At 35.9% G+C, this 19,815-nt stretch overlaps 1 protein-coding gene across 1 annotated transcript in view; it reads left to right on the forward strand.

Moving 5' to 3' along the window:
- Nucleotides 1–19,815, forward strand: part of ANO3 (anoctamin 3) — a 397,425-nt gene that overhangs the window by 195,042 nt on the left and 182,568 nt on the right. Inside the window, 2 exon segments of the mRNA XM_024764654.1 lie at nucleotides 17,662–17,856; nucleotides 18,745–18,816. Coding sequence (XP_024620422.1) covers nucleotides 17,662–17,856; nucleotides 18,745–18,816 — 267 coding nt within the window.

Below are 19,815 nucleotides of genomic sequence, written 5' to 3' on the forward strand. Positions count from 1 at the left end.
TGTGTGTGCATGTGTGTGTGTATGTCTGTTTGGAGATGCAAGTAAGCTACTTTAAGGCCTTTATATGCCCAGGTCTATCTCGAATCTCTTTAGGAGCTACTGAATATTCTTAGCACTGCCCTGAGACCACTATACCAACTGACATATTGAAAAATACTGTATGCTAGACCTGCTGGGGTATTCCCTTTTGAAATGAGAGTCCCATCTAAACCTTTTCATTCGCATAACAGTATGTCCTTAAAAAGACCTATTACGCCTAAAGATAACTATATTCAGAGGTTCAGTGCCATACCCAGAACTGTTTGTGACCTATACCAATTCCAGTCTCACCTGTTTGACCACTGCTGCCTCTGACTTCAAAACGTCTGTAATCCAGTCAGTAAGGTAAAAATAAATAAAGTAACCTTTACTGACAATGCATATCTGAATAAAAAATTATGGCTATATTTTCCATTGGAAGAGACAAAGCAGCCAGTGGGCTCTTGTCTTTTTAATCTGTTCACATTTCTTTGCTGTTCATTTTTTTTTTTCCTATTGAAAAAAGCACCTCTTCTTCATCCATCAGTCCATTTTCCTTTTTAAAGAGTAGAAAAGAAAATTCCAGAACATTTCTTTGTTCTTTTGTGTGCCATTTTGGAAGAAAACCTATCAAGGACAAGTGATTCCTTGAAAACCAGGGAAATAAAGCAAGGGACATGTTCCCTTTTTCTCTATCTTTGAACTGGGCATGAAATTTCTGCATATCGTGAGTGATTTGAAAACATTCTTTTTTATAATGTCATTCTATCAATTTAAAATACATTCTTCATTCTATAGTGACAAGATTAGAGCATTTATACTCAGACAGCTTTTAAAAGAAAATTGGGAGGCAATGAAGCTCCCTTGAAGTTTTTGACATTAGACTTTTACTGAATTAAATGAATTATTCTTAAATATCTTACTGCTTTCAGCTTTGATATAATAACTAAAGTGCTGAGCATTGATTTTGTATAGGTTGGCAATTGTTTTCTTAATAACTTTCGTTTTACATAACAAGTGGTCTTGCTGTAGATACTCCAGTCATATTCTTCCTAAGATCATCCAAACTCTACTCTCCTCTACCCTAAATAAAAAATATATGTATATTTATTTTAAAGCACTTTTTTATTGTCCCTTAGACATTATTTGAATGTCAGTATCACTATTCAGTAAGTAAATTCCAATAATGCTGTGGAACTAGACAAAGAATGTGAGCATAGAATCCCTAAGGATTTGTAAGCATTTCTTGAATTAAGATAAAGATTTAACTGAGACCCAGGAAATTTATTTTCAAATCTTAAAATAGATTCATGAGAAAGATATGCAGAGAAGACACAAGACAGTGTGTTTTGTTTGTTTTATTTTTTTCTAACTAGGGCCTTGGCCTCAAAATTCTAGATGAAATTATTAGCTCTGCTGAACTGGACTATGCTTTAAGATATAAAATAACAGCAGATCTAGTGGCCTTTTAGGTTTCTTTCTTCTAGGCCTATATCTAATTTTGAACCTTAAAGTCACATTCTGTCAGAACCTTAATAAACACCAGGAAATCTGAAAGAAAATGAAAATATATCCCTAAGGAGTAGTCTAAACTGGTTAAACTATCCTCCAAAAGGTTAGCGGCATAAGCCCTATACTGTTTTTGCTTCACCCTCACAAATCCCAACACATGGAAGACAAATATAGTGCAAAGGCAAGACCAAGAGAGGGGCTGTACATGCCAGAGTTTGTGATCTCTTTTATCAGTGTATCCATTGGCTTCACTCTTAAGAACCCTGGAACAAACATGTCCATTTTCTAGAACATTACCAGGGCCTCTTTATCTTGGAAGTGAAGTATAGAGAGGGAGAGTCTTTGTTGTTGCCCTAGAGGCCATTAATAATAATTCTTCTTGATATTTGTGAAAGGCAGGGTGCTATGGTAAAAGGAACATAGCTCAGGCATCTCATGGACTTGAGTTCAGTTCATAGGTTTGGCAATTACTGGGCTGAATGTCCTTAAGTTAACTCTAATTTTCTCAATCTTAAACATGCATAATCAAAACTTTCTTTTAGGATTACTGTGAGAATTAAATATATTAAATATCACCTAGGAATGCAAGGTTGGTTCAGCACTCAAAAAACAATCATTATAATTTACCACACACTAACAGACTTGAGAGGAAAACTACATGATATATCAATCAATGCAGAAAAAGACATTCAACATCTATCATGATAAAAATGTCAGCAACCTAGGGTTAGAAAGAAACTTCCTCCATGTGATAAAGGCATTTACAACAGATTTACATCTAACATCATACTTAATCGTGAGAGCTTGCTTTCCCCCAAGATTAGGAACTAGGCAAGATTTTCCACTTTCACCACTGCTATTCAATGGTTGGAAGTTCTAGAAAATAAAATGAGGATAGAAAAAGAAATAAAGGTATACAGTTGGAAAGTAATAAAGTACCCTTTCTGGCAGACAACATGATAGTCTATGTGGAAAATTCCAAGGAATCTACAAAATGTTTATCATTCCTAGAACTAATAAATAATTTTGAAAGTTCACAGACTACAATAGCAATAAACAAAAATTAATTGCATTTCTGTACATTAGCAATGCATGATTGAAAAATGAACAGTGGAAAACTGAAGTTTAAAAAGATATTATCTTTTGTAAAAGCTCCAACAAAATGAAATAGTTAGCTATAAATCTAATAAACTATGTACAGGATTTGTATGAAGAAAACTATAGAAATATAGTTCCATCAATCAAAGAAAGACCTAAATAAATAACCATATGAGATTCATGGACTAGAAAACTTGGCATAATTAAGATGTTAATTCTTCCCCAAGTGATATATATTAGATTTAATTCGATCTCAGTCATAATGTCAACACAATTATTTGTATATATAGATAAGCTGATTCTAAAATGTATAAGGTCAGGTAAAAGAACTCAAATAGCCAAAGCAATTTAAATAAGAAAAACAAATTTAGAGGACTAGCACTACCTGTTTTTTGTTTTGTTTTGTTTTTTGTTTTTTTGCGGTACGTGGGCCTCTCACTGTTGTGGCCTCTCCCGTTGCGGAGCACAGGCTCCGGACGCGCAGGCTCAGCGGCCATGGCTCACGGGCCCAGCCGCTTCGCGGCATGTGGGATCTTCCCGGACCGGGGCACAAACCCGTGTCCCCTGCATCGGCAGGCGGACTCTCAACCACTGCGTCACCAGGGAAGCCCAAGTGCTACATATTTTTAAGAACGTTATAAAGCTAGAGAGGTCAAGACAGTATGGTATAGGTGAAAGGACAGACACATAACCAATAGTGTAGAATAGAAAATTTAGGAAGAGACCTACATAAGTATGGACAACTGATTTTTTACAAAGGTGCAGGGGCAACTGAATGGAGAAAGGACAGTCTTTTCAACAAATAGTTGAACAACTAGCTGGAACAACTACATAGGCATATGCCAAATATGACTGCTATTCTATACCTCATACTACATAGAACAATTAACTTAAAATATATTATATCCCTAAATGTCAAAATAAAACTGTAAAAACCTAATCTAAAATATTCTTAACATTGGGTTAGGCAATGATTTCTTAGATACAACACCAAAAGCATGATACATAAAATTTTACTTCATTGCAAATAAAAACTTTGCTTTGCAAAGGACACTGCTAAGAAAATGAAAAGGCAAACCACAGACTGGGAAAAATATTTACAGAGATGAACGATTTGTGTACAGAATGTATAAAAGACTCTCAAATCTTAATAATAAGAGAACAAACCACTTAGTTAAAAAAAATAGTCAAAATATTTGAACAGAGACTTCACCAAAGAAAATATATGAATGGTAAAAAGCACATGTAGGGATGCTCAATATCGTTAGTACTTAAGGAAATGCAAATTAAAGTCTCAATGCAAACAGCCTCTCATGATTAAGTATTAGAAAAATCTAACAATAACAGCAACAACAATTCGGTTGATGAGTGTATGGTACACCAGGAACTCTCTCATACGTTGGTGCTGGTACAGCCACTTTTGAAAAAAGTTGGCAGTTTCTCTAAAAGTTAAATGTGCACTTACCATATGACCCAGCAAGCCTACTTCCATGTATTTATGAGAACTTAAAACCTCTATATGAATGTTTATAGTAGCATTATTCATAATCACAAAAACTGGGCACAACACATATGTATCAATACTTACATGAGTGACTGGATAATCAAATTGTGTTACATCCGGGACTTTCCTGGGGGTCCAGTGGTTAAGACTCCGCGCTTCCAATGCAGGGGGCACGGGTTCGATCCCTGGTCAGGGAACTAAGATCCCACATGATGCGTGGTGTGGCCAAAAAAAAAAAAAAAAATTGTGTTACATCCATACAGTGGAGTTATGACTTAGTAATACAAATGAATAAATTATTGATACACAAACATGGATGGTTCTCAAATGCATTTTGCCAAATGAAAGAACCTAATCTTAAAATTTATACAGCGTATGATTCCGTTTATGTGGAACTCTGGAAAAGGCAAAAAATAGGTAAAAAGAACAAATCACTGATTGTCAGGAATTAAGGGTAAAGGGAGAGTCTGAACACAAATGGGAGAACTTGGGAATTCTTTGGGATGTTGCAAGTTTTCGGACTTTGCCTTTGGAGTGGTTATAAGAATTTCTGTTTGTGTCAAAATTCAAATAACTCTACACCAAAAAAGTCAATTTTATTCCATGTAAATTAAAAAATAGATAAATAAAAGGGGAAAACATCCCCAAGCACATGTGCTATCTCTCAAAACACATGTGGTTTTTATAATGAGAATAAAAAGTGCTTGACAAAAATAATCTTAGGTTTTATTGAACTCAAAACTTTGCAAAATTGAATAATCTTCCTGATGAGTATAAACCATGATTTTAAAAGTATAATTTCAAAAATCAAGGCTAACAAAAAAAAAATCAAGGCTAAAATACTATTAAACTAAATTAAAACTCAAATTCTGACTTTCTATAAAATAAATATCCCTGAGAAGAGTAGTTGATAAATAATAGGTGGTAAATTAATTATTAATAATTAGTGTTACAAACATAATAAACAGCAATATAAATAATAGCAATAATATATCCAATCCTTATTATTTATCACTTGTCTTTAAAAATGGACTTTATTTTTAAACACCATGGCAATAGTTAAAATTTCTCATCCTGAACTGGTTGAAAAAGTATCCAGAATAAATACTATTTTTCTGGGGTTTTTTTCTAGCATTAGTAAACTAATTTTTTCCCATTCTTAAGCTTTTGAAATAAGCTTTCAGTGATAGAATATGCCAGCCTTGTTCAAAAGCAGATGTAGAAATTGCCAGCCTTTGGCACGGTATAAAGAAACCCATAAGTAAGAACAAGAGCAACAGGTGGCAAGAAGTGGGACGTTATATGGTTACAGATGTTCACAGCAGGAAAGAAATATAGAACAATTTGTGCCCCAGTGCAGTACTGGTTAGACTGATCACACTTGTGTTTGGGTTCATATTCTATACATCAACAAAATTTCTTCTAGTTAAGTTATTGGTTTTTCCAATAACAATGTGTGGTTGGAAGAGATTGGACCAGATTTTTAGTTTTTCAGAATGTTGTCATAGACCTGAGAGATGCAGTGGGGGCTCTCCAGAACCTCCCTACTTCAGGACAGGGTGTAATCCAGGTTCATTGCAGGGTCCACGTACTTTGGCCAAATGACTTTTTTGAGCTCTTTAGAGTGGAACAACCTGTGCTGTTCTCAGCAGTAGTATAAATATTATAACTTTGCAGCTTGTCAGAAGTACTATGAGACTTTAAGTGTTTTATCTTTATCCAAACCCAAGGTTAGTTTTCATTTGCTATTACCTTCCATGAGGCAGGCAAGGATAATCAGGGATTCCATTTTACCCTATTATACACACACACACAAATACGTTGAGTGTGATGCAAGGAGCACCAATATGGTTTTCATAATAATAACTCCAAGGTATCTAAAGGTTTCATTTTCATCCCTTTCTCACAATGTTGAGAACCCAAACACTTTGATTAGGCATTTGAAGTCTATCAGTGGTCATGGTAGTGCTAGAAAGAAAAGCAACAAATATTTTTGTTAAACCTGATGGCCATGTACTGCATTTCCATTTGAATATGAACTTGATGATGAATGAATGTTACTGAAATCTCCTTGTTTTTAGCTAACTTCAGGCAAGAGATAGCTCAGGAGCCTATATCCCGAAAGCACCTTGTGTTTTGGGTCACAAGTGATCTTATAGGAATGTGTGAAGGGGCATAGATTTCAGGCACACACAATGGGATGAACTGTCAATTGTCAGAATTCCTCCAATGATCACTACTTGGTTCCACCAAGATCATTACCAGTCTTTCCTTCAAGAAGTCCACTGCTCCCATCTGCATGAAACACAGCTGTGGTACACTAATTGAATGATAAAATTCAAGGTTTCAAAAGTTATCTGGAGGTTATTTTAAAAGGATATCTGCAACTGTTCAAGGTTATTTGTGATACGTGCCCTAACCAGGCTATCTCCTGTTCGTGCTTCCATGATTTCCAAACACAAAAAGAACTAGCAAAAGGAAAAGAATATTTATGAGCCTTGTTAGACATTGTAATTAGGCAGATCAGGAGGAAGTTTTGGTCCCATTTGGGTTTCTCCGTTAGAACCATTGTCAGTTTGCATGAAATTCCCTAATTTCTTATTATGTTGGTAGAAAGTTTGCTTCTGCTATTAGATTTTAATCTTTGAGAGTGTATAGGGAATCCACTAACTCTCAGTTTCTCTCTTGGGCATTGATTCATAAATCCTTATTCAAATGGCTGTTGTCTTTTGAACATAGAGGTCTCGTTCCTTCAAAGACTTAGGCAGGAATTCCCTCAAATATATTGCATTTTTTTTCACCCAGATGCAGTCCTTGACCCAAACTACCAAAACCTAAACCAGATTAGTTTCTTTATAGTGCTCTGTATCTCTGTGCTACATGAAATATGAAGTTTTTGGAAAATGAGCTGCTCATTATTTTATTGGTATAAAAGTTCCAGAAGCTTCCCTTTTTTTAAAATTCTACATACTACATATTCATGGCTCTGACTTTAAATCTTATTACATCTTATATATACATGGCATCATTGATTCAGTTATAATAATAGCAAATACATATAGGATAAACTATGTACCAGGCATTATTCTAGCACTTTATGTTTATCTAATCATTTAATTTTCACACTCATAATTCTGTGAGTTTATTATTATTATTCTCATTTTAAAGATGAGACAGAGAGATTAAAGAGTTTATCCAAGATCAAAAATTCATATTGTGTCAGATTTTGTGCATGAGTGAAACCATCACTCTTATCCATCTACCCGTACATTTCTCTCTCTCTATAAACCAAAAATGTGCAAGATGCCAAGATCTCAAAACTGAATGAGACTTGGTTTCCTCCTTGAGGGGGCTCATGGTGTCACAGAAAAGTGCGTATCAATACTAGAATAGAGATGCATTGAGAGTGTTACAGAAGCACAGGGAACATGATAGCTAATACTGCATAAACGCGTTAAGAAAGATTTTCCAATGTTGGTAGCATCTGAGCTCCACTCTGAAGGGTAGAAGTTTGCAGGACAAAAAAAAATAACATGAGGAAAATGTAGCTGAGTGAATGACCAGGTTATTGAAGGAATAAGGAGACACTGACTGTGGATGAACTATATATCATGAGCTTATGAACTTGACTATGTTGGGAAATTATGGGGAAAACAACTGTTACAAATTTATCTTTTACTACCTTGTTGTTGTTTTTCCCTGCTCATTCTAAAGAGAGCCCTTTGCATCATAGCACCTTTCATAAGTAGCAGACATCTCTATGACTCTTCGGTTCAATTCCTGCCAAAATCTATTTGAGTTTTAAAAAGGAAGCAAGAACATTAATGGCATGTGGGGGAGGGGGGATTTGCAATACCACTAATAAGTGTATGGATCATTGTTTCTGTTTTTGTTGTTTTTTTATTGGAATAAAATTGCTTTATAATGATGTGTTGGTTTCTGCTGTACAATGAAATGAATCAGCTCTATGTACACCTATATCCCCTCCCTCTTGGGCCTCCCTCCCCCCCCATCCCACCCATCTAGGTCATCACAGAGCACCGAGCTGAGCTCCCTGTGCTATACAGCAGGTTCCTGCTAGCTCTCTATTTGTAATGATAAATATTCATATCTTATTTGTGGCATTACCAAATGAATATTTAACTTAAAGAGAAATCTCATTTGTACTTCAAAAAAACACTAAGGTGATAGGTTGTCTGAGCCTTCAGATTTCAGAACACTGTACCACAAAGAGTAAATGCCTCTCGAGGTCCCCTTGAGATTTTAATCTCTATGGGTACAGGGTCTTTTATCTATTTGTTCACTGCCATATCCCCATTGTCTAGAAAGAATATCTTGCATCTATTACGATAAACATCTATTACAATAAACACTTGTCAAATGAATATATTAATTAGTAAATTAATTAATAGAGCTTTATCTTTATCTCAATCTTTTATTTGGTAAGTATTTATTTGCATACTGTACATGCAGACCCAGTGCCAGGTGCTGAAGTTGTAGCTGTAAACAAGACGAGTGTGACCCTTGCCCTCATGGAACTTCCCTTATAGCTAGAAAGACTGTATGTTAAATAATATCCTAATAAACAAATACATGCAAACATGGTAAGCAAAGTATATGTTTCTAACAGGACATATAACAAGGGAATGAACCTACTGGGGTGGGCTGTGTGACTTGGAAATTAGAGAACAGTGCACAAAGATAAAGATAAAAACAGGGCTTCCCTGGTGGTGCAGTGGTTGAGAGTCCGCCTGCCGATGCAGGGGACACAGGTTCGTGCCCCGGTCCGGGAAGATCCCGCATGCCGCAGAGCGGCTGAGCCCGTGAGCCATAGCCGCTGAGCCTGCGTGTCCGGAGCCTGTGCTCCGCAACGGGAGAGGCCACAGCAGTGAGAGGCCCGCATACCGCAAAAAAAAAAAAAAAAAAAAGATAAAAACAAGGGCACTCATTTCACCTTCAAAACTTTAAAAATGTATTTTCATCAATTTAGAAACCCCTTCATAATTTTGTGCCCTAAAGTATTCTGTCTTGCATTAGACTTACAAGAGAGCTTTTCTTATTCACTGTAATATATTATAATTGAAGAGATAACTTTTGATGTTGCTAGTTACTAATTTAAAAGTTCACTGTATATTGTTCACCTTTGTCTCCTGCATCGTCTTGCACAGAGCAAGCAAACTCAAAAGTACATTAACGTCAATAGTTGTCATTCCCATGTTTGCTTGTAAGCATCTACAACTACTTACAGTTTACTAAAAACAAACAAACAAAAAAACCTTTAAATTTTATTCTTTAGTGGTAAAAGTGCATACATTGTTTTCTGCCCCCAAAGGTGATGCTCAAAGCTCCTCTGAAGTTATACATCTGTACATGTGTAGTGGATAATCTCTGTAGATCCCTCCAGACTCATCCCACACCTTTTTCTACCCTGCCTCGTGCCCCAGCAAACTGATATCTATGACTTACAGCAACCATGGGTTCTCATGACCTCTAGCTACTGTTTAGATTTGACCAGTAGGAGGCATCAGCAGCAGATTAGAAGTTGACAAAAGAGAGGTTGGGGTATTTTATTTCCCTGGCTCCCCTCATGTCAGTCTGTGGTTGGCAGTGGCCGCATTCCTGTGTCTAAGCACACAGGATCTGCCAGATTTCCTCTCCCCCACCTATAATTGTCTCCAGGTTCATATATCTACTTCCTCTCCTTGCTCTGCCGGCCCAAGGGTGGTAAAGTTTTCTGGGCATTGTTAGTTAGTTGTAGGGAGCCTTACCATTATCCTTTTTCTCTTAATCCTGCCCACACCCTTTAAATAATCCCTTTATTAAGCTTTCTTCAGTTACTCTGAGTTAGCCATCTCTGCCCTACTAGGACTCTATAAGTAGACAAACTTTTTCTTGTTCAAAGTGAGAGGAAAACTAAAAAGTGAGTGAAGAGCAAACTTGTAAAGGAAGTTTCTAAGTAAACAGAGAAGTTGCTTGTTATATTACAAAGAGCAGAAGCCTTGAAATCAGATGGACCTGGTTTGTTTCAGGCTCCATCACTTCCTGTGTGCGAGACTTGAGAAAAGTTACTTACATCCTTTGTGTCTCAGGATTTTCACATGTAAAGTGGGGATGACACATCCTAATAGGACTATTATGAGAATTACTGGTAACACACAGGATGCATCTAGCACTTTGTAGGCACTCAATAAATACAGCTTTTATCAGGTAGAAATAATTTATGCCAAGAAGGACACACTCAAGCCACATGTTCTTTTGAAGGAGAGAAAACTATAATGATTTTGACAAGGCAGAAAAATAAGAAAAGTCTGTGCCCATTTATGCTTTTCCTCCCCAAAGCTTATTATTTAGATAAATGTGCTTTGATTGTATCCACTAATGTAGAAAAATGTGTTTGGATTTTATGAAATGAAATGGCATCCTAAGACACCACCTCCCCTCAGCCAAGCAGTTCTAAAATACTTCTGTTAAAGGTATAAAATCTTACTAAACCACATAATTCATCTTGAGAATAAAACAAGAGACAAATATATTTATTTTTAAGTTTATTTTTAAAATTTCCCTCTTGTGGGCATAATATAAAATTCATTAGGTTATAATATCATGTTCTTTTGCTACATATATCCCAAAATTCTTCTAACAATGTAGTTGGCAGAAATTTCAAAGTTTGATCTATAAAAAAAAAACATATTTTTTTTTCACATGAGTCCTTAGGATGAGTTAGTGTTCTTGAAATTTTACTAAAAGAGTGGATCTTTTGAAAAATGTATTTTTCACTGAGAATAACCAATTTTTCTTTTCTCTTCAATTTTCTCTTTGAAGTTTTCAAAGAACCTATTTTTCCAATTAAAACTCCGTATCAGCTCAAAGCCCATTGAGTTAAGTAGTATCTTAATAATAACTTTACATCCTTTGATGTCAGGTGTCTTATGTGAATGTATTTCTAGAAGATACCTTATTTGCAATTACATCTTATTTGCAATTGGACCTTTGTGTATACCCAAGTGAAACTGTCATTTCATGAGATCCTTTCAAATATGTGAGCATTTATGAAGTGCTCTTAGAACAGTTGGAAGTAGTACTAATTGTTGCTTTAGAAAAATCTGTTCTAAATATAGGAAATGACACATTTCCACACTTCTACATGTTTATCCTTAAACTTAAGAGTTTCATATGCTTACCCAAACTGATGTGTTACTGTGGTCTCTTTTCTAGTTATTAGCTTTAAATAGGTAGCTATCAAATATTATTCAAGGGTATCAGGTAAAGTCATACCAGAAAAGAAATGGAACTTTAGAATATAGAAGAAAAAAGGCCTGGATGTGCTGTGGGGGTAGTTAGTGTTAATCATGCCAAGCAAAGAACAGATATTGCTGGTTATGCCAAGCAGAATATGATGGCATTCGATGTGGAACTTTGAAAAGAACGGTACTCTTTCGAACATTAGGATCTCATACTTTCAGCTTAGATTAGATTGGTTTCTAGCAAAGCTGATCTGTATGATAGCTTTGGAAACACTTGGTAGTTCAGGAAATGAGAAAGCATTGCTTTAAAGATAAATGGGAAGGAAAATGCAGAGCTGTAGGAAGGATATGTGCATCAACATTGTTTTCTCAATTTTCTTTACATGTAGCATTTAACAAATACTTTCAGCAGTTACGTGTTTATGGAGAGTTTTATACAGACTTTCTTACTTTATATGCATAATCCTTTGAAAAAAATGTATTAAACCCAAGAAGTATAAATAAATAAAAATATAGGAGAAGGAATATTTCAAAAAGAATCAGCTCAGGTTACCTTCACAGTCAAGACTTCCCTGGTACCACCACTTGGATTCCTCTTTGGTGGTTCTATGATGCCTTATCCATATTTTGTATATTAGTTTTTAATAAAAAGAACTGCTTTTATTTATATATATACACTTCTCCTGATACTGACCACCATTTTCACCCAACACTGAGTTAAGTTCTGGTCCAGAGAAAGAACTCAATAATTGTTTGGAATTGTTAAATGAATGATAGAACACTGAATGAATAAAAATTAAGTTTAAAAATAATCATTAATATTTATTTCATATAACTCAGTTACACACGTTGTTAACTAAATGATGGAAAATGAAAAATAACAATTAGGATTACAAATAATAGCTGATAACTTATTTTGTGCAGCTCAGTTACACACATTGTTAACTCATAGCAGATTTTATATTATTCATATCTATTATTTTATAGATCAGCAAAAGAACAACAGTTTCATAGATGATGGGTAGACATTCCCAGTTAATATGTACCAAATAGCACATATTCATTTTTCATCAACATATATTTCACAGTTGTCTAAGATTGTGGGTATAGAATTACAGGTTCTGAGGTTTGCTTTCGGTCTGTGGTTTCTACATTCAGAGCTCTCTGCTTAAAATTTGTGTGATATTTCTACCAAGTGAAACCATGGTAACGACCCATCCAGGATTGGGGTTCATGAAGAGCCATGGAGCATTCTGAAACGATCATGGGTTTTGGAATCCAATGGCCATAACATTCACATTCAGTTCTGCCAGTTGCTTGATTTATGACCTAGAGTAAGTAAATTTCATTGCCTCTCCCAATTTCATTTCCCATTTGAAGTGAGTATATTTAAAATACTTTATGATTTTTGGCAAATGCAATTATTCAAAAAAAGGACATAAGGCAGATAAATTTGTGGAAAATAATGGGCAAATAAGCATATGCAGAATTCCCTAAAGAACAGTAGGTAATTTTTATCCCCTACCTGGACTGCAGCTATAGCTCCTTTACACTCTCTCTCACTTACTGTACTGAAAAGAGTTTTGTAGTTGTTGTTGCCAGTTTGTAAATACATTGCAATCTTCATACCTCACGGCTTTCACACATGTTATTATCTTTGCCTAAAAGCACCTCCACAAACATACATATATATCAACGTCAACACAAACATACATAAACACCTTTCTGTATGTTAGGTTCCTTTTTATTTTTTGACCTAACATGTCATTTCTTCAGACAAAATGTCCCGGACCACTTCATAAAGAAAGTCCCCTTTATTATTCTCCATAATATAACCGTGCCTGTATTTTCATAGCATTTCAGACAATTTATGTGTATATACATATTTATTTGTTTGGTCAATGTCTGACACTCTACTAGAATGGAAGTCCCATGAGGGCAGGAATTATATGTCCACCTTGTTCACCACTGTATACCCAGTGTCAGCAGGATGCCTGCAGAGAGCAAAAGCCCAAATAACATCTCCTCAATGACTAGGTGAATACAGGGGTGAATCAAATGGTGGAAAATACTGACAACATTGATATGCATAAAGCTAGTCTCACCCTATATTGGGTTATAAAATAATAATATCAACCAATTTGATTGTCATCTTTAGCTCAAAGAACAGTTTTTGAACATACGTGCTGGGGTCAGTGAATTAAGGTGACTAGTAGTATTATAGAGTCCCCATCAAGGCCATTTCTCGGGCCCAAGGCATTTCTCTCTGAGTCTAATATCTTTACAAGCAACTATCACCATCTTCCATCTGTGTACCGCCACCTCCAGAATAATATTTATTCTTTTACTTATATGTTCTTCTAGAGTAAAAGGCAATTCTCAACCAGAGCTCAGTAACAAAAAACTGATCTTTTAATATTCTACATCTGTGTTTCCTAAATAAAAGAAGATATAAGAACATATGACAAAATATTCACAGGCATTAAAAACTACTAGGACAGATTTTTCCTGTGCTATTTTTTTTTTTTACATCTTTATTGGAGTATAATTGCTTTACAATCGTGTGTTAGTTTCTGCTTTATAACAAAGTGAATCAGTTATACATATACATATGTTCCCATATCTCTTCCCTCTTGTGTCTCCCTCCCTCCCACCCTCCCTAACCCACCCCTCCAGGTGGTCACAAAGCACCGAGCTGGTCTCCCTGTGCTATGTGGCTGCTTCCAACACCTGTAGCTTGCTGGTTGTCGAGTGAAGCTGGGTGCTGGTGTTGAGATAGAGATCTCTGGGAGATTTTCGCTATTTGATATTATGTGGAGCTGGGAGGTCTCCTGTGGACCAGTGTCCTGAAGTTGGCTCTCCCATCTCAGAGGCACAGCAGTGACTCCTAGTTGTAGCACCAAGAGCCTTTCATCCACACGGCTCAGAATGAAAGGGAGAAAAAGTAGAAAGAAAGAATTAGTAGAAGTAGAAAGAAAGAAAGAAAGAAGGAAAGAAAGAAGGGAAGAAAGAAAGAAGGAAAGAAAGAAAGAAAGAAATGAAAAGATAAAGTAAAATACAGTAAAATAAGATAAAATATAATAAAATTATTAAAATAAATAATTATTAAGAAAAAAAATTTAAAAAAAAAGAAAGAAAACGGACGGATAGAACCCTAGGACAAATGGTGAAAGCAAAGCTATACAGACAAAATCTCACACAGAAGCATACACATACACACTCACAAAAAGGGGAAAAGGGGAAAAAATCATAAATCCTGCTCTCAAAATCCATCTCCTCAATTTGGGATGATTCGTTGTGTATTCATGTAGTCCACAGATGCAGGATACATGAAGTTGATTGTGGAGATTTAATCCGCTGCTTCTGAGGCTGCTGGTAGAGATTTCCCTTTCTCTTCTTTGTTTTCACACCTCCCAGGGCTCAGCTTTGGATTTGGCCCCACCTCTGCATGTAGGTGGCTGGAGGGCGTCTGTTCTTGCTCAGACAGGACGGGGTTAAAGGAGCAGCTGATTCGGGGGCTCTGGCTCACTCAGGCCGGGGGGAGGGACGGGCACGGAGTGTGGGGCGGGCCTGCAGCGGCAGAGGCTGGCATGACATTGCACCAGCCTGAGGCGTGCTGTGCATTCTCCTGGGGAAGTTGTCCCTGGATCCCGGGACCCTGGCAGTGGCGGGCTGCACAGGCTTCCAGGAAGGGAGGTTTACCTCGTCCCCCTGTGCTATTCTTTGAATGTAGTATAGAAAACACTAGTCGGTCCTTAAATAAGGGGAATTGTATGGTGTATGAGTAGGCTTTTAGTATGAGTTCTGTGGGCCTTGGGGAATTCCTCTTCAAAAGGGTATTTTCCTTTCTTATCATTACAGAGTCCCAGAAGGCTAAGAGACTGGATCAATTCATAATTCTTTCTTCAATCCCTTTCTAGTTCACATTTTATTTTCACACTGAGAATTAACGTGAAAATAAATACATTTTTTTTATAAAACGGGAAGATAAAATCCCTACTGCTAGGTTTGTCTGCATTTCATCTATTCAACTATGTCTTATTTCTATAGAACCTCTTAAAAATTGTCTTGGTTTTTTTTCAAGATTCTCATTTGTCTCAAAGGGCAATGAATATTGGTACCTCTGCTTGTCTTTATTTTAATTCATGCATTTGAAAATATCCTTAGAAATCTGGAGTTAATTCATGAGCTGATTATAAAGTAGCCAAAAAGTATTGACTGAAACAATATGAGTAGAGTTTAGTTAAATTTGTTTGTCTTATAATCAATATAATTACTGAAAATATAATTTTCAGTAATTTCCTTTCCTGTCTGTACCCCTTGCCCACAACTATTAAAGACCCAGAGTCTACTCTGTCTCAAAAATGGAATTAAGATGAATAATTGCAAGGCAAAATTTTCATTACTTGAGTGCTGTATGTACTGGTGGGTTTGCTTTGTCTTTTTCACCTTTCAATCTCTACAATTGAAATTTACTTTAATATAGATGGGCAGGTGAATAGGGAGGGTGGTAAAAGCAGATGTGTTTCTAGGTATATTCCGTCTGAGTTTTAGCCTCTACCAGAAAGAATTTTGGTGTCTGTTCTTTACATTTCAGTGTCTGTGATCTTCGAGGTAAATGGATGGTGTGCAGGAGTTTCAAACTTAATTTATGGATGCAACATGATGTGATGGTTTTAGCACTAGAAACTGTTTGGAATATAAATCCCAAACAGTTTTCTTGTTGGTGTGATATAAGGAATGTTACATATCCTCTCTAAGTCTCAGTTTCCACATAGCTAATAGGTATAACGTCTGCTTGGTAAGATTGTTAGAAAACTAAATGAAATAAACACAACATATATTACATTTAATATGTAGTCACTAAAATACTATATACATATATATGTATATATGAATGTATATACAGTTGACCCTTGAACAACAAAAGTTTGAACTGTGAGGGTCCCCTTACACATGGATTGTTTTCAATAAAAAATTCTACAGTACTACACAGTCTGAGGTTGGTTGAATCTGCAGATGCAGAACTACTGATAGGAACAGTGGAGTCAGAGGGCTGGTTTTAAATTGTATGTGGATTTTTAACTGCATGAAGGGTTGATACCCCAAGCTCCCGCATATGTTTATATACACACACATACTATAAAATATAAGAAAAAGCCTAACAACACACTAAAAAAACTATAAAATAGCTTAGTCACTTAAGAATTATAATTGGCTAGAAATATATGAAAACATGTTCAATCTGTAACATGAAGATTAAAACCATATTTTTTGTTTTTTGTTTGTTGCCTTTTTATTTTATTCAGAATCAAAACAAATGATACTATCTAGAGTTCCCCAAGGAATTTCATAAAGAAATGGATTCCATCTTGTACTATTTGGGGAAGTGTGAAAAGATAAAGCTTTTAGGGAAGGCAGTTTGGCATTATTTATCCAAATGATAAATATTCATGCCCTTCAAAGCAGCAGTTGTACATCTAAGTGTTTCCTCTTAGAGAAATACTCAATATGTGCAAAAAAGGCATATACCAGAATACCCATAGCAGTATTCCAGGGCTGAGGAATGCCCTGGGATTAACGTAAGGGGGATGAGGACGGATGGGGACAGGGGCATACAGGGACATGGAGTCATTCATTGCTGGGAGAATACAGTTACTGGGACTTCCAATTATGGAGGCAGAGTCCTGTTGAGGGGCATTCTTTCTTCTGGCAGATCGGTCTTCTCTGCATGAGGAGAGGGACTGTTACACGGAGCACAGGAATGCTGTCCCCCTGCTGGTCAGTTTTTGTACTAAACCATGTATGCTGTTCCTTTCCAGCCTCTTGATCACGATTAGTACATTATGTGGTGTGTTTAAAGGAGGATAGCTTATAGAAAGAAGTGTTCTGGTTAATAATAGTAATTTGAATTTCTATGCATTAGGTTTTATTTATTTTACTGCTTAAAAACCTAAATGGTTAAATTTATCCAAAGACAATCCAAATTATTATTCTCATAACTCTCCAAATGAATTTAAACCTCAGTTTCTTTTTTACAGAACTTTTAAAAAACAGTGAAAGCTCAAACTGGAAGAGGAGCTGTTTATTTCTCATAACTATTTGACAAAAATCTCAAAACACTTCCTCTGACAATATAGAAACAAACGAATTCCACTAGTGCTAATCCCTAGGTGATGCTTTTCAAGAGTACTTTTCTGAAACAGCCATCACAAGAATTAAAATTATTTGTTGATTTCTGCTGATTATTTCTTGTTGCTAAAACTTGCCATTTTGAATTTGCAGGTATGAATATAAGCAAGAGTGAGATAGCAAAAGAAACTTCATTAAAACCATCTCGGAGATCCCTGCCTTGCCTGGCCCAGAGCTATGCTTACTCAAAGAACTTGAGCCAATCTACCTCACTCTTCCAGTCAACTGAGAGTGAATCTCAGGCTCCCACTTCTGTAACCTCAATCTCTGCTGACAAAGCAGAGCAAGGTGAGCTCTACTTTCTTGTTTAACTTTTAAAGAATAGTGTTTTCCACTAGTGTTTATAGAGTCTTCAGGAAGGAGATTGGCATAGAAAAGAGAACAGTAGCCTATGCCAGTCAGACAAAAGGCCATTCGTTGGTGAGATGTGTGTTCATTTCTTTCTATCCTTGAAGGTAGCCAACCCCATGCAAATATGGACCTAACACTTTCTGTTGGCAAGAGAAGACAGATCAGCCACCTAAATCACTGGCTCGTTAGCATTCCTGGTGAGAATTTATTACCAGTAATTAAATATGCCAGCAATAATAAACACAGTTCCCTAAAAAGAAAGACCCAAAACTATAAATAATACTGACAGTAAATCAGTGAAGATTTGGTTGCACAAAGATGTAGTTAGACAAGTGTTGGCAAATAAAACTACACACATCTGACTGTCTGAGACTCATTATACCTTCAGACAATCCCTTTTCACAAGAGTCAGGAGTCAGAATACAACCAGGCCCCTGTCATTCAGTGGATGGGTGTGTTTTTATTTTCCCTTCCATCTCTAAGAGCTTTTATGTTAAGAAAACTGATTCCCTTATGATTCCTTAGGGTTGCTTCTTCCTCTGGATAATTTGAAAATGCCAATATTCTCTTTTCAATAGTATTGGGAAATCACTATTTTAAATAGTCAACTTCCATCTATGTCCAATAAGGAAAGTGGCTAATTGTTTAAGAAAATCAAAGTGTTAAAATGTAATATAGATGTAGCTCTTATTTCCACTCATTAACTTAAAAACATTTCTCCATGTTTGGCTATTATTTGGACAACAGTCACCACGGTAATTGTTATAACTGTCATTATGTTTTTACTCCCCAAAACTAGAAAGTCTTTTTTGTTCTTGTTTCCAGTTAACACTGAGGAAGGCAGAAAAGACTCTGTGCTCAGATGTTCTTTTGCTGACCTCAGCGACTTTTGCTTGGGTGAGTTGCTTTCTATTATTTCCTTCCTCCTTTCCCCCTCTCCAAAGGTAAACTGACTTCTACTTCAAACGTAGAACATTATATTTTTAAGGAAAAAAAATTCATGTTTAGTCTTTAACATTTGATGGGTGAGAATAATATTCTAAGGTTAAAATATTATTAAGGTATTTCATGTACAGTTTGAAAGTCAAATACAGAAGATTTTTAATGAATAACAATCCTATAACTGAAAAATATTCTATTGTTAGTCTTTTGGAAATTTCTTTCAATTCTCGATGAATAAGTACATTTATACTACTGTGTCTAGAGTTATCAAATTTCAGCATTATTTGTTGATCTCTTGTGCTAGATGAAGGTTTATTAGTTCATTCATATAACCTTTCCTTATTTTTTTCATAGTTACACTGCCATTTTAAATCTCTCTACTGATTAAATTTGTAACTATAGTATATTTGCATCTTTATATCATGTTTTTTCTTTTTTAATTATTATTTTTAACATCTTTATTGGAGTATAATTGCTTTACAATGGTGTGTTAGTTTCTGCTTTATAACAAAGCTATACATATACATATATCACCATATCTCCTCCCTCTTGCACCTCCCTCCCCCCCTCCCTATCCCACCTCTCTAGGTGGTCACAAAGTACCCAGCTTATCTCCCTGTACTATGCGGCTGCTTCCCACTAGCTATCTATTTTACATTAGGTAGTGTATATATGTCAGTGCTAATCTCTGATTTCATCCCAGCTTGACCTTCTACCTCCCCGTGTCCTCAAGTCCATTCTCTACGTCTGCATCTTTATTCCTGTCCTGCCCCTAGGCTCATCAGAACCATTTTTTATTTTTTTAGGTTCCATATATATGTGTTACCATACAGTATTTGTTTTTTCTCTTTCTGACTTACTTCACTCTGTATGACAGACTCTAGGTCTATCCACCTCACTACAAATAACTCAATTTTGTTTCTTTTTATGGCTGAGTAATATTCCATTGTATAT

This window comes from Neophocaena asiaeorientalis, unplaced genomic scaffold (genome assembly GCF_003031525.2).
Source record: "Neophocaena asiaeorientalis asiaeorientalis breed wild unplaced genomic scaffold, Neophocaena_asiaeorientalis_V1.1 scaffold230, whole genome shotgun sequence".
NCBI classification, from domain to species: Eukaryota; Metazoa; Chordata; class Mammalia; order Artiodactyla; family Phocoenidae; genus Neophocaena; species Neophocaena asiaeorientalis.